Raw genomic sequence first — 12,488 nt, forward strand, 5'->3', positions numbered from 1 at the left:
TTTGCTTAGACTCACCTTGTGTAAGGGCCACTAATGTTACTGTTACACAAATGTTAATGAAAATAACTGGTGGAGGAGTCCCCTTCCCCTTATCTTGCATGTAGTGTTTATTCCCAGCTCTCTTGTGGCCCTTCTTATCAATGTCTTACAACATTTTCTGTGTACAAATAGCAAGCATTTCGTTAAGATCTCTAACAGTAAACTTGCAGACATGCCTGCTGCTGCAGGTGCTCAGCCAGATGTTGCGGGCAGTCTGCCCTTCACTCGGGTTCGTGCTGCCGCCTGCTGCCGCAGAGCCGGCACGGCACGGATTGGTGCCTGCAGGGAAGTCGGGTGGGTGGCGGAGTGAGCTTGACCAAGATTTGGGCTTCAAAAACAAACAAACTCCGAACGTTTTTGCATCAGGAGGTTGCTATGGTACCTGTGGACAGATGGAAGTGCAGAAATAGCCATTCTCTGCAAAAAGCTGCCTCTTATCCTTACAACGGGGGGGGAAGAATCAAGGCTGTTGCTGTTTGATATTCTGTTTGCTGATCTACTTGAATCTGAATCTGTGACTTGAGAACAACCTGGTTTAGACTTGATTCTGCAGTTGCCTTAGTAGGAATTGCAAATTTCAGCTTCTAGTAGCTTCAGCAAGAAGAGCATAACTTCTTCATTGTATGTGAAAATGAGCCAACCAAAAAAAAAAAGCCTCACAGACTCAGGTCTGGGAAACAGTACGAGAGAGAGTAAAACTGGAATTCTTAAATGGCTATCTGAAAAGGACCAAGTTTGTCTTAGAGCTCCCTGTTTTTCAGTTTGGTATTTATAGGAAATACTATCATGAGGCCAGTTAACGTCACTGTTGTGATGATCATACCTTTTAATAACTGACTTCTTGTATCTAAATTCTCTTGCACATATTCGATATTCTTTTTTTTAGATGGTAGATAAAGGTTCTTTAATCAGTAAGCATTTTAGTTAGGAGGAATAATCAATTTGTGCTGTCTCTTGCAGGATCGAGTGACATTCAGAAGAATCATATTGAAAAACAATGCAAAGAAGAGGAAGACGTACGAGTTATTTATCGAGTCTGTACCCCTTCTCAAGTCCTTGGAGGTAAAGTCTCTCAGAGATGTTTGCATCAGAGTTTTCTGTTAGCTCCCCATTTGGTTTATACTATATCAGAAATGTGTCATTTTTTGCTTGCATGTTTTTAAGAGCTGCTTTAATATCCTATTTGCTGTAGAACTGAATTTGTATTGTTGAAGTTGTCCAACGTGTTTTTCATATCCACTGTTCACAGTAGGCAATTTTTATCTCAGTCTTTGCAAAGGCTTTAAAACATAAAACAGGTAGAGAAGAGATATTAAAGGGATAAAAGTGGAAACTGGAACTCAGGGTTTTGGTTCTGTTTGAGGGTGTGTTTCTGAAGTAACGATACGGTCTCTGGAATATTTGATTTTCATCAACTGTGAATGATTTTAAATTTCAAAGATATTTCCCTCAGCAGATCTTGCTTTACCTTAACTGTCCTAAGCTAAGAATAAGCTAAAGGAAGCACTGCTACCCCGGAAAAAAATAACCAGGCAGAGCAAGCACGTGTTATATTGGTGTGTCTGGTGCATGATTTTAGGAATGATGTGTAAATTGTCACTTCTAAGCTATTGATTCAGCCTGTATTTTCAGAAGGGCTTTGGAGGCATGCCAAACTGCATGGAACATTGTTATGTGTCTGCCTTTGCCTTATGCCATAACTTATATTTTTCTTTGATTCCTTGTTATATTTTTCAGCGTTAATCTTTAGCACTTGGGAATAGTTCTCAATCCTCTTGAGAGAAGATTACAAAATTGCAAAGCATCATAAATGTAAATAATGGCTTCCAGAATATATTAGTTTGGACCTATGCTGATAGCTGTGGATGGGGGTGAATTACACAACATCTCCCTCAATGACTGGCTTAAACTAGTTTCATCAGTGAGATTTTTTTCTGAGCCCTGAATGACTCATAAAAGTTTAAGGATTCAAAAAAGAGAAAAATCTCATTAGCACTGGCTGGCTTTTTGCATGACACACTGCAGTTGAATCATGCGTGGATTGTAATTAACAGTTCCTCAAACATGGGCTAGAGGAGGTGCATTTGTGAAATGAATAGATTAAAAATGAATCATGTGCTGAGGTATTCAGTTTAACTGTTTAGGATTTTCTTCCTTTCTTAATATATTTTTACTATTTTTACACTGCTCTGAACCATTAAAATTGTTTTGTGATGTGCTAGATGGGCAGCAGGAAAGATTGGAGATAAATTTAACTGTCCTTTCTCCCTTCCTGTTTGTGAAGGCCAAAGCACATTTCACTGCATGTCAGTTTGGTACCTCTTGACCTTGCTGCAGGGCATCCTGTTGTAGTGCTTGCTTACAATTTTTAGATCCAGTGTCTTTCTCATATCCCCTCTTCCTCTTGCTAATCTAGCAGTGAGCTTTAAGATAAAAAATAACCAACCAAAATAAACACACAAAAAACTCCAACCGAAGACCTTCAAGTGCATAGCAATGAAAATATTTTGAAAATGAATTAATAGTATTTTTCATTGAGGTTTCTTGGGAAGTACTTGGCATTTTTTTGAAGTGCTTTCTTCAGATTTCAGCTGAATCTCACAGGAAGTGATTTTTTTCTGTTCTAAAACAGCCAAGTCAGTCATTTTTAACTTTAGGTGTGGGACACTGGAAATTTTTTTTGCCATTGATCATTGGTAGTCTTGAAAGTTTGCTGCAGTATTATGAAGTCGTGTGGGGGCTGCATTTTTCAGTAGCCAGATTCAGCATGTTTCTGTCTAGTGAGCACTTAATTTCTGAGTTATGAAGTTTACGATAGCAGATAATTGTGCTTGATTTTCTTCTTCATTGCAGGCATCAGAACGAATGAAAATTGTGGATGTTATAGGAGAGAAAGTGTATCAGGATGGGGAACGTATCATTTCTCAGGTACTTGGGGAATAAATTCCCATCTGTCATTCTCCCCTATTTGCTTTTGTTCCTATGTGGAATTTACTCACAGAATCATGTTAATTGGATCAAGTTGGCATCACTTATTCTTTTAATACTTTCAATTTGTTTAACCAGTTTTTGAATATGTGGGGAAGGGCCAGCATATATTTTGTTATGTATTTATTCTACTGCTGTAGCTTTTGGGTAATTCCTTTTGACCATTTGTTTTTTATAAATGGTCTTTGCAAGGCTTCAAGAGGAATGAGCCTTAAAAAGCTGAAATTACATGTCTGTCTTTGCAATTTTTCATGAAAGCCCCGAGGTGCAGTTTTTATAGGCACCTGTAACCAGATTAAACAGGGAGTCCCAAACCACATCCAGAGCATCTCCAGTTTCTGGGTCTGACTAAACAAAATCAAGCAATTCAACAGGACTATGATTTGCATAGAGCTAAACAAGCTCAATAGGAATGTTTTGCTAGTTGATCTCAAGTAAGTTAACTGTGCTGTCAAAGAACTATCACTTTAATTAAAGTTATTTTCCAGATGCCTTTAAAAAGAATATTTTAGTGTTAGGAATAGTCAGAACTTCAGTCAACTGTAATGTCTGCTGTAATAGATCAAGGCTAGATTGAAACATAAAGCTGGACAAATTCAATCTGAAATTTTTTTTGTTTTATTTTCCTGTGACAGAACTGATTTCTTGGAGTATTTTTACAGATGAAACATAAGAATTTCTGCATCAATCTTAGCTGGGAGGGTAGCTTTGTATATTTATTTTGAGAAAGTGCTCTATTTTAAGCAGGGGTTAATGCAGGGAAGTCCTTGGCTTACCTGGAATGGTAGGTTGTTTGGTCACAGGTCTTCCTGTTTTATAAACAGAATCGGAATCCTTCATAGTGTCTTGAATAGTTAATCCTAATAACTTGAATATCGGCTAACATAGTGCAAGAAAACAACATTTGCTGATAACAAAATACAGCCAAATCAGTTCTTTCCAAAAAGACTCAGTTGTGTAAGCTGAAAATCTTGTTGCTTAAGAGCCTGAGGAAACTGGGCTGTCAGCAAAATCAAAGCTGTCTCAGAACTGGGAAGCTGTACCGTCAGTGATCCGGTTACAGGGTTGGTTTCAATCTGTAACAGCTGAATTAAGGATAAGGATGTAATTACATGTAAGGAAAATTACAAGTAGGATTAATATTCTGGACTGATCTGGGTGATTGTTACACACTGCTAGAGATGATGAAATTTCATGCTTGGAAATGAGGGTGATTGCTCTTGTACTACAGCGATTGCACCAAGAGCATGAATCCTTTTTCTCTCATGGATAATGTTACATTTTAATTATCTTTCTGGAATTTGATCTGTCAATTAGGGCAGTATGACTGAAAGCAGTAGCTTTAAATCATACTACTGGTGCTTTGAATCATACTGCTGGTGTTACGTGAAGTCCCCATGACTCCTCCTCAGTTTGTTTTCAGTGCTTAAAAGTACTGAGTATTCAGTGTGTTGTTAAGAAGTGTGCTGAGTGCAGCAGTTTGTGATAGCTGGCAACAGGAAATGAAGAACTTCGTACTTCAATGCTTACCACTATTTGGAAGAACCACAGATAAGAGCCTAATTTCTTCTGTAACTCCGTGGGACTTTTTCTTAGAAAGAGATGAGTGGAACTAACACAGAAGTTTTTACTAAAGCAACACGTTCCTATATCTTTTTGGAACTTGATTCCAAATGGCTACCAATTTCTTTCTCCCACTTTCCTGATGTGATTTATTTTCCTTAAATAGTGTAATGTCATTGAGTGCTTTATTCTTTTTTCGCTGTATTTTCACAACTGTTCACGTTGGTGGCTTGCACAAAGCCCAGTTCAGAATGAATAATACCATTCATAAATACTTTTGTAATAAACTAAAAATATATACGTATTTTTTTTACCTTTTCTTCACAGGGCGATAAAGCAGATTGCTTTTATATTGTAGAATCTGGTGAAGTAAAAATCATGATTAAAAGCAAGGTGAGTTTGAATTGGGTGATTAGATTTTAAATTAATCCCTCATTTGATTGGCTTAAATCATTGATTGGCTGACTGCAGTGTGCAAAAGCCTAACTTGACTGACTTTAAGACATTAAGTACTTGATCATTGTCACAACTGTGATGTATGTTTTAAATCCCCCCATATCAGTTCTGAAGTGGGCAGGAGTCAGTTTGCCAGAGTTGGAAGATTTGTTTCTTCTGTCTGCTCTGCAAACTGACCTCCTGTACTCTCCCTGGCCTTAAGGGTCAAAATGAAACTTTCTTGTAGCAAACTATAACTAAGAAAAAGCTGGGTGTGTTATCTACAGTATTCATTAGCATTTGAATAGATTCCTATACAGTCTGAAGCAGTCCTTTGGGTTTGTAGCTGTGTTAGGCTGTGTAGAAGTTCCCAAGTTTGTAACAGTGAATAGGTCAAAACTTGTGGGCCAGCGTACACTTAACCAAACACACAGTTGAATGTGCTGTCAAGGCATTATACCATTACAGGGCATGATTTAGGAGCCGCTAATTTGCAAGCTGTAAACCAATGGGCAGCTGCACACGTGCAGTCTATCTGGGATTAACTTGAATCTTGCACAAAGACAAAACTGTATGAGAGTAATTAAAATGTACTGTTTTGCAGACTATGATGAGTAAGGAAGCTAACCAAGAAGTAGAGATTGCCCGGTGTCACAGAGGGCAGTATTTTGGAGAGCTTGCACTTGTTACCAACAAGCCCAGGGCAGCCTCTGCCTATGCTGTTGGAGAGGTCAAATGTTTAGGTAAGCAAATGTTCTCTGTGTGTATCTAGCTACCTGTTTCTCGTCTCTTATTGTTTTGTGAACTACCCCTAACTGAGAAACTATTCAAAGCCTGGCAGTCTTTTGGCACCAAATGGTCAGATTCTAGAAGCTAAGAGCACAGCTAAGAGCACAGCTTGAAGTGGATGACCATGCTGAAATTTGAGAAGCACCACTGCTTTTCTGCTCAGACATCTAGTTTCAGATGGGTGGGGATAATTGCATAGCAGGTTGGTTTTCCTGTGTGTGTGTTCTGTGCCCTTTGAAAAGGAGAATTTGCACCAAGACTCCAGACTTAAGCATTAGCTTATCTAGAGCTTGCTTGTCACAGCTTCCAGGTGATCTGTTAATGCCTGCACGGTGTGTATTTGACTTCTGTATTTATTCCTGAGATCAGGTGTGTGTGTTAATCTTGTTCCTCCAAGCAATAGTACAGAGGGAGATCAGCATCCATTGAAGCCTCAAAACCAAATGGGTTAGATTGAAGTTCTGTGCTTCAGCTTCAAAAAGTAGATTGCTTTATCAAAAAGGACTCTACTTGACAATCATATTTTTACTTCTCTGCAGTCATGGATGTGCAAGCATTTGAGAGGTTGCTTGGACCCTGCATGGACATTATGAAGAGGAATATAACGCATTATGAGGAGCAGCTGGTGGCAATGTTTGGCTCTAGCATGGACCTGTTGGATCCAGGGAATTAGGCACAGGGTACCTCAGTGCCTTCTTAGTTCAAGACACAGAAAAGCCTCCTATCAGCAACACAACTCACAAGGAAAATGGACACTACGGAACAGTTAATGCTGCTGTCTTCTTGGGCATTTTAGAAACCATAAGCAAGTCTCGGCACAGATGGATTGCTCACTCCCTGCCTCCACTTTGCTGCTGATACTTCATTATTAGACCTAGATTTAAAATGGTTATAACCTTGAGTTCACTTACTTGGTTCAGAATGGCATCTGTCCAGCAGTTCAAGTGCCTGATACGACACCCAAAGTGTGCAAGATACAGAAGCCTCCTTCCTTCTGGTGTTCCTGTTGGGATAAATTTTCAGATCAGATTTTGTGGCAGGAGGTTGCCTGTTCCTCAGAGGCAACCTCTGGAATACAAGTCTTTGATAGGTTTATTATCTTCTAACACTTCAATTACCTAAATTTGCTTTTAATTGTAGCAGCTGGATTTGACGTTAAAATATCAATGGAACCACTTAGTAAGGTGGCACTGAAACTTTCTTCCCCCTGCTGAAAACTGCAGGTACTGCATTAAACCAAGTAAACTGAGCTGGGGACACCGGTGAGAGTCTGATTAGCAACAAAATGCAGAAAATGAAGCATTGCTAAATCTCAAGTGTTTTCTGAGCAGCAAAGAAAACTTCATGCTTCCCAAAAAAGTGCAGTGGTTCAGATCATATGGCTTGAAGGTGTTATAGTTGTCTTCTCCCAGATTTGCTCCATGTTTCTGATACTGTATATGTATATATGTGTGTGTATATACATACACACATACACACACACACACACACATATATATATATATGGTGTCAAAATCACAATAGATGACCTTCTTTCATTTACAGAGATCCTTTATACTGCAAGTTTGCCAGGGTGCTGTTGTCTGACTCAATTTTAAAGCTTTTTAAGAATGAACATTTTGTAATTTAAAGGAAGACTACTTCTGTATTTATCTACAGGAGCTCCCTCCTTCCAGTGTCACAGTATTTTAACTTAATTAGACACCTGAATGCTTTCAAATGCCACAGATTTCATAAGCCTTTCAAAAGTTGTCAGCATTTGTCTTTGCTAACTAGACAATTGGTGTATTTGAGGAATCTTTTGGTTTAGGTGATAACTAAGCTAATTATGTTTATCTAAAACACCTATTAAATTTGCAGCATTTAGTAGGTAGAGTGTTTCCACAGCTTTAATGAACTTAATTCTGCTGAGATTTTATCAGAGCACTATATAAATATGAATCAGATGATAATAAGGACATTTTTATGGTATGAAAAGAATATTTATATAGAATCACAGAATGGCCAGGGTTGGAAGGGACCTCAAGGATCACGAATCTCCAACCCCCTGCCACATGCAGGGCCATCAACCTCCATATCCAACACTGGACCAGGCTGCCCAGGGCCCCATCCAACCTGGCCTTGAACGCCTCCAGGGATGGACGGGGCATCCACAACCTCTCTGGGCAGCTGTTCCAGCACCTCACCACTCTCTCTGTAAAGAACTTCCCCCTCACATCCAACCTAAATCTTCCCTCCTTCAACTTAAAACCATTTCCCCTTGTCCTACAGTTATCAACCCTTTCAAAGAGTTGATTCCCCTCTTGTCTGTAGGCTCCCTTTAGGTACTGAAAGGCTGCAATGAGGTCACCCCACAGCCTTCTTTCCTTCAGGCTGAACAAGCCCAGCTCCCTCAGCCTGTCTTTGTAGTGGAGGTGCTCCAGTCCCCTGATCATCTTTGTTGATCATCTTTGTGGCTCTCCTCTGGACTCTCTCCAACTGTTCTGTCTTTCTGTGTTTGGGAGCCCCAGACCTGGATGCAGTGCCTGGATGGGGCCTCGTGAGGCAGAGTAGAGGGGGGCAGTTACCTCCCTGTCCCTGCTGGCCACCCCTCTTCTGATGGAACCCAAGATAAAGATATGAAATTTGTAGGTAGTACATCTGTGACCCTTTGAATTTATGTTCTTCTGCAGCTCGTGATAAAAACTTAGTGGTGTTTTATGTGGATTATGATATTTGAATTGTGGATGCTGGTGTAACAATGTGCTGGCTTGATTCACAGCCATTTGAGCAAGAATAGAAGGATGTTAGTGTTGAATTTCTGCTTCTAGTTGTTACAGTGGTGGATATTTTCTTTAAGGCACAGAAAACTCTGCTGCAACTCTAAGTTGATTTCTGGGTGACTTTCTTTTTCCTAAATAGATGAAGTCCTCCCAGTTCCTGCAATATAAGTAAGATGGCAACTTGATAAGTTTGACTATTGTCCAGTTACTGTCATTGGAGTAATATTTTTATAAAATGCAAGTGATATGTAATGGGCACCACTGAACGGGGTGTTTCCATAGTATTAAAGTCCTGGTTGTAATGTGTAGCAGCTGTTCTAACTGCATGTATTTTAAAGCAGAGAATTTCCTTTGCTTTCCTGGCTAGTTTTTTTTTCTTCTTTTTTTTTGATGATAAATTACAGCCAAAGGAGCAGCAGGTACTTCATTCATGCTGTCATGCTTCTGAGGCTTGACACCAAAGACAATATCCTTCTTTTAATTATGGATTATTATTATTTTTTTTAAAGAACAAACAAAAGAATGAAAACAGTCCTTGATATTTTAAAGTTCAAGATGTTTTGGGTTCCAAGACAGAAGCCAACTTAGATTGTCCTGCAACCCAGGCATAAACTGGTCAGCAAACCAGTATGAGTTAAGTGCTGCCTAAGCTGTCGTGTGAATTAAAGACAAACTTGCTGTGAATAATCATCAGCTGGGCCTTTGTTGCTCCTAGGCAGAATATCCTCTGTTCAGAGGGGCCTACTAGGTTGAGCTGTTTCACAGATGGATTCTGTTTCCTACAGAACTTTGTTCTCTGCAGGACAAGATTTTATTCCTCAGCATATGCAAATGTAACAAAATGCCCAGATTGATGTTAGATTTATAAGTTAGTTCTGCCTGGAAGGGAGGATTTCATGGCTTCTAGAAGTCAAAGGAGAGGATGAGAACAGAAAATCAGAAGATTGGGATCCAAGAACAAGAATTTGAAGTTCTATCTTTCTCTAGACTCCCTGAAGCAAAAGCAAATTGGGCAATACTGTCCTGCATCCAGGATGACCTCTTTCTGTAGTGTAAAGAGGCAACCTGACTCAAATCCTTGAGCTGAAGGAGAGCGAGTCTGTAAGAAGGCTCATCCATGCACAGTGTTGTAGTTTGCAGTGTGCATGATTAGTTTGGTTTAACCATCATGCTCTGTGCGATCTTGAAGCATGAAGGTAGTGTCCAAAGTTTGTGGACGTTGCCAGGTGCCTGGTTGGCCAAACGGCACCAGTGAGCAAAGTCAGAAAACATGCTAGCAGTGATCGTGTGACTGGGGAGTGAAGAGCTTGGTTGCAAAGATCTGCCTGCATTATTGCGTCTCAGCTTATTCCTTTTCACTATGACTGCTCCTCACAAACGAGGAGAATGCACACAGCTGTTTTTGTTGCTGTTGTTACAGCTCAGTGAACAGTAAATCTGCTGTGGACACCCTGAAATTAACAGTGGAGAGAGGTCTAGTTTTTAATCAAAGAACTCAGCAGCAAAGTGGGTAAGAAGGACAGTGTCTTTGAGACTTGGAGGGAAGCAAAGTTTATGATTCCCTGCTTGTGATTGTTGTGAAGGCAGTGAGAGGAGCTTTCAGTGGCCGAATATCCTGGCATTTCCATTTCTATTTAATGTCACTGCACACGTTTCACGATGTTTAAAAAAGGGGGGGCAAAAGTGCTCTCTTCTAAAAGAGAAAAAACAATGTGCAATTTTGCACAGAGGGCAAAAAGAAATCCCTTTGAATGTCACTTCCAGTCTTTCTTTTCCATTGGCTGAAAATGGGCTCTTGTTCTTGATGTGTATTTGTAAATTAGTCTTGCCAAAATACAAACACTTTGTGTTTCTTTTCACTCCAGATAATTTTTGTTGTTACAGTTATTGCTGATCATTTCACTTCCTTCAAACCAGATATTTTATTTCAAGAGGCCTTCCTTGTGGATTTTCTCCTGATGTCTGCAGCACTACACTGCTGTTCCAAGGTGGAAGAGAAAGTTGCTAACCTCATAAGAGAACACTCAACTCCGCTTAGCTGGCTGGAGCTAATAATGCGTTACTAATTTTCCTCTGCTTTGTGGGGCAGGAGGGGAATTAAATTCTGCATAAAGTTGCTACCTCAAGGCTCCAAGTGCTTTGAAAGTCTTTCACTTGGGAGAATTTCATAAGACAGTTCTTAAAATTGGTCTGTTCTTTTGAGTTAAATATGTTTTTAATTGATTCGAGGGACCCTTATTCATTTTACACTTAGTATTTGATTCTCAAAGGGTGAACAGCTGCAAAATTTGATTCTTGCAGTACAGTGTTAACGTGGAAAAAAAAAAGTATCTGTCATATAAACATATGGTTTTAAAAAGTTAAACCACTCTGGGGTTCGGCTTCACTTTTGGTTAATAAACTGACATGTTGTGTCCAGCCTTCCTGGTACAGTCTGTGTGTGCTCTTTATTGTTCGCTGCAGCTGACACAGCCCCCCACAGCGAGTACATCAGAGTGGGATTTACAGCAGCTAACCAGATTTCCCTGGAGGGCCTGAGTTCCTTCTGCTGTTATCAGGGCTTATGGAGAACAGCACTTACCCTACTGCAATAAGCAGAACACATTTGTACATGATCTGACCACCACGTTTTGCTTTCCAGTGATAAAATTTTGCTGCCATCTTTAAAAAGTAATAGAAATTTCTGTAGATGTTATTGCTCCAAATAAAACTGGCAGCTCAGGCATGTTTGCCAAATAACTGTAGGAAGATTATCTGGGCTCTGCGCTGTTTCTCTGTTCCTTGAAGGACCGCAGTATTCCTTGAGTTCTCACTTGGTGCTGCTGCATTCTGTGCCTTTTTTTAACCTCACTAATAATTTGATGAGAAAATGACCCTTGGTACATGTTGAATGTTGGAAAAAAGATTATTTCACACCCGCTTTTGCTTAAGCTTTGTTTAAAGCATTTAGTATTTTACAGTTTTTAAATTAGGTGGGAGAGGAGTCCAGGAAAAGCGTCTTAGGAATCCAACAGACTGCTTGGGAAACTGAAATCTTTTGACAGGGTTGGAAATGAGCTCTGCTGAATGCTTACAGGGGAGGCTTGGGGCACTGTTTTTGTTTTCTTATGAATATCTCCTTTGAAGCACCGAAGGCTTTAGCTGACATAAGCATGCTGTATTTGCATCAGCAGGAGGAAGGTGAGAGCAGTTCTTCACAGCCCGACGCAGCTGGGCTGTCAGCGGATGGGATGGAGCGGATTGCTCCCAGGGGGGACAAAATCCAAAGGTCAAATAGGGAAATCTGCCCAGAACCTCGGCGTTCCTTAGTGCAGAGTGGTCAGAGAGTGGTTAGGGAGAAGGGAAACGCTTTCCTGTGCGCGGGGCCCTAACTCAGGCTGCACCGGACGGCTGTTAGGTCGCTGCAGTGTTCCCTTGCTGGCTCAGATTAATTCCTGGCGAGATGCAATTTTAGAAGTAAGAATCCAGCCGGTTCTTAAGCTCAGGCTGTTTCATGGTGGGTGCTTTTTAAATTATTAAAGTTTTGATTTATTTGCAGAGCGAAGGCCCTTCCCTCCTTTCTGCTGCTTTTCCACACGATCCCAGGGCTTTGTGCCCACGTGTCACCCACAGCCAGGACTCCAACACCCACCCGCTGCCGGCTCCTTGCTGCATTGCTGGGGCGCACGCAGGGCCTGCAGCACACTTAGGAACGTCTGCCTGTTCGTACAGCTTCCAGGATCGCTACGTGTGTTAGAATGTGGCACCACGTGTGCGGCTCCGCGAAGGGACCGCGGCGGTCCCGTTTATGGTCACAAACTTATTAACAAACCATCCAGCAGTTGGCTAAGCTTTTAACTAGCGCTTTGACCTCGCTACGTTGCCCGGCCTCGAGGCTGGCGGATCGTCGGGCCCGCCTTCCTCCCGCAGTTC

The 12,488-nt window shown here is 40.7% G+C and overlaps 1 protein-coding gene across 1 annotated transcript in view; it reads left to right on the forward strand.

The window, feature by feature from the left end:
• The window catches only part of PRKAR2A (protein kinase cAMP-dependent type II regulatory subunit alpha), a gene marked incomplete at its 5' end in the record, with an annotated part of 31,054 nt that extends 23,502 nt beyond the window's left edge, over window positions 1-7,552 (forward strand). The window contains 5 exons of the mRNA XM_031555511.1: window positions 1,000-1,101; window positions 2,893-2,967; window positions 4,918-4,983; window positions 5,630-5,768; window positions 6,354-7,552. Of these exons, the coding sequence (XP_031411371.1) occupies window positions 1,000-1,101; window positions 2,893-2,967; window positions 4,918-4,983; window positions 5,630-5,768; window positions 6,354-6,487 (516 nt within the window). The remainder of the gene's footprint in view (window positions 1-999; window positions 1,102-2,892; window positions 2,968-4,917; window positions 4,984-5,629; window positions 5,769-6,353) is intronic.
• Window positions 7,553-12,488: the final 4,936 nt, after the last annotated feature.

Source organism: Meleagris gallopavo, chromosome 14 (genome assembly GCF_000146605.3).
Source record: "Meleagris gallopavo isolate NT-WF06-2002-E0010 breed Aviagen turkey brand Nicholas breeding stock chromosome 14, Turkey_5.1, whole genome shotgun sequence".
Lineage (NCBI taxonomy): Eukaryota > Metazoa > Chordata > Aves > Galliformes > Phasianidae > Meleagris > Meleagris gallopavo.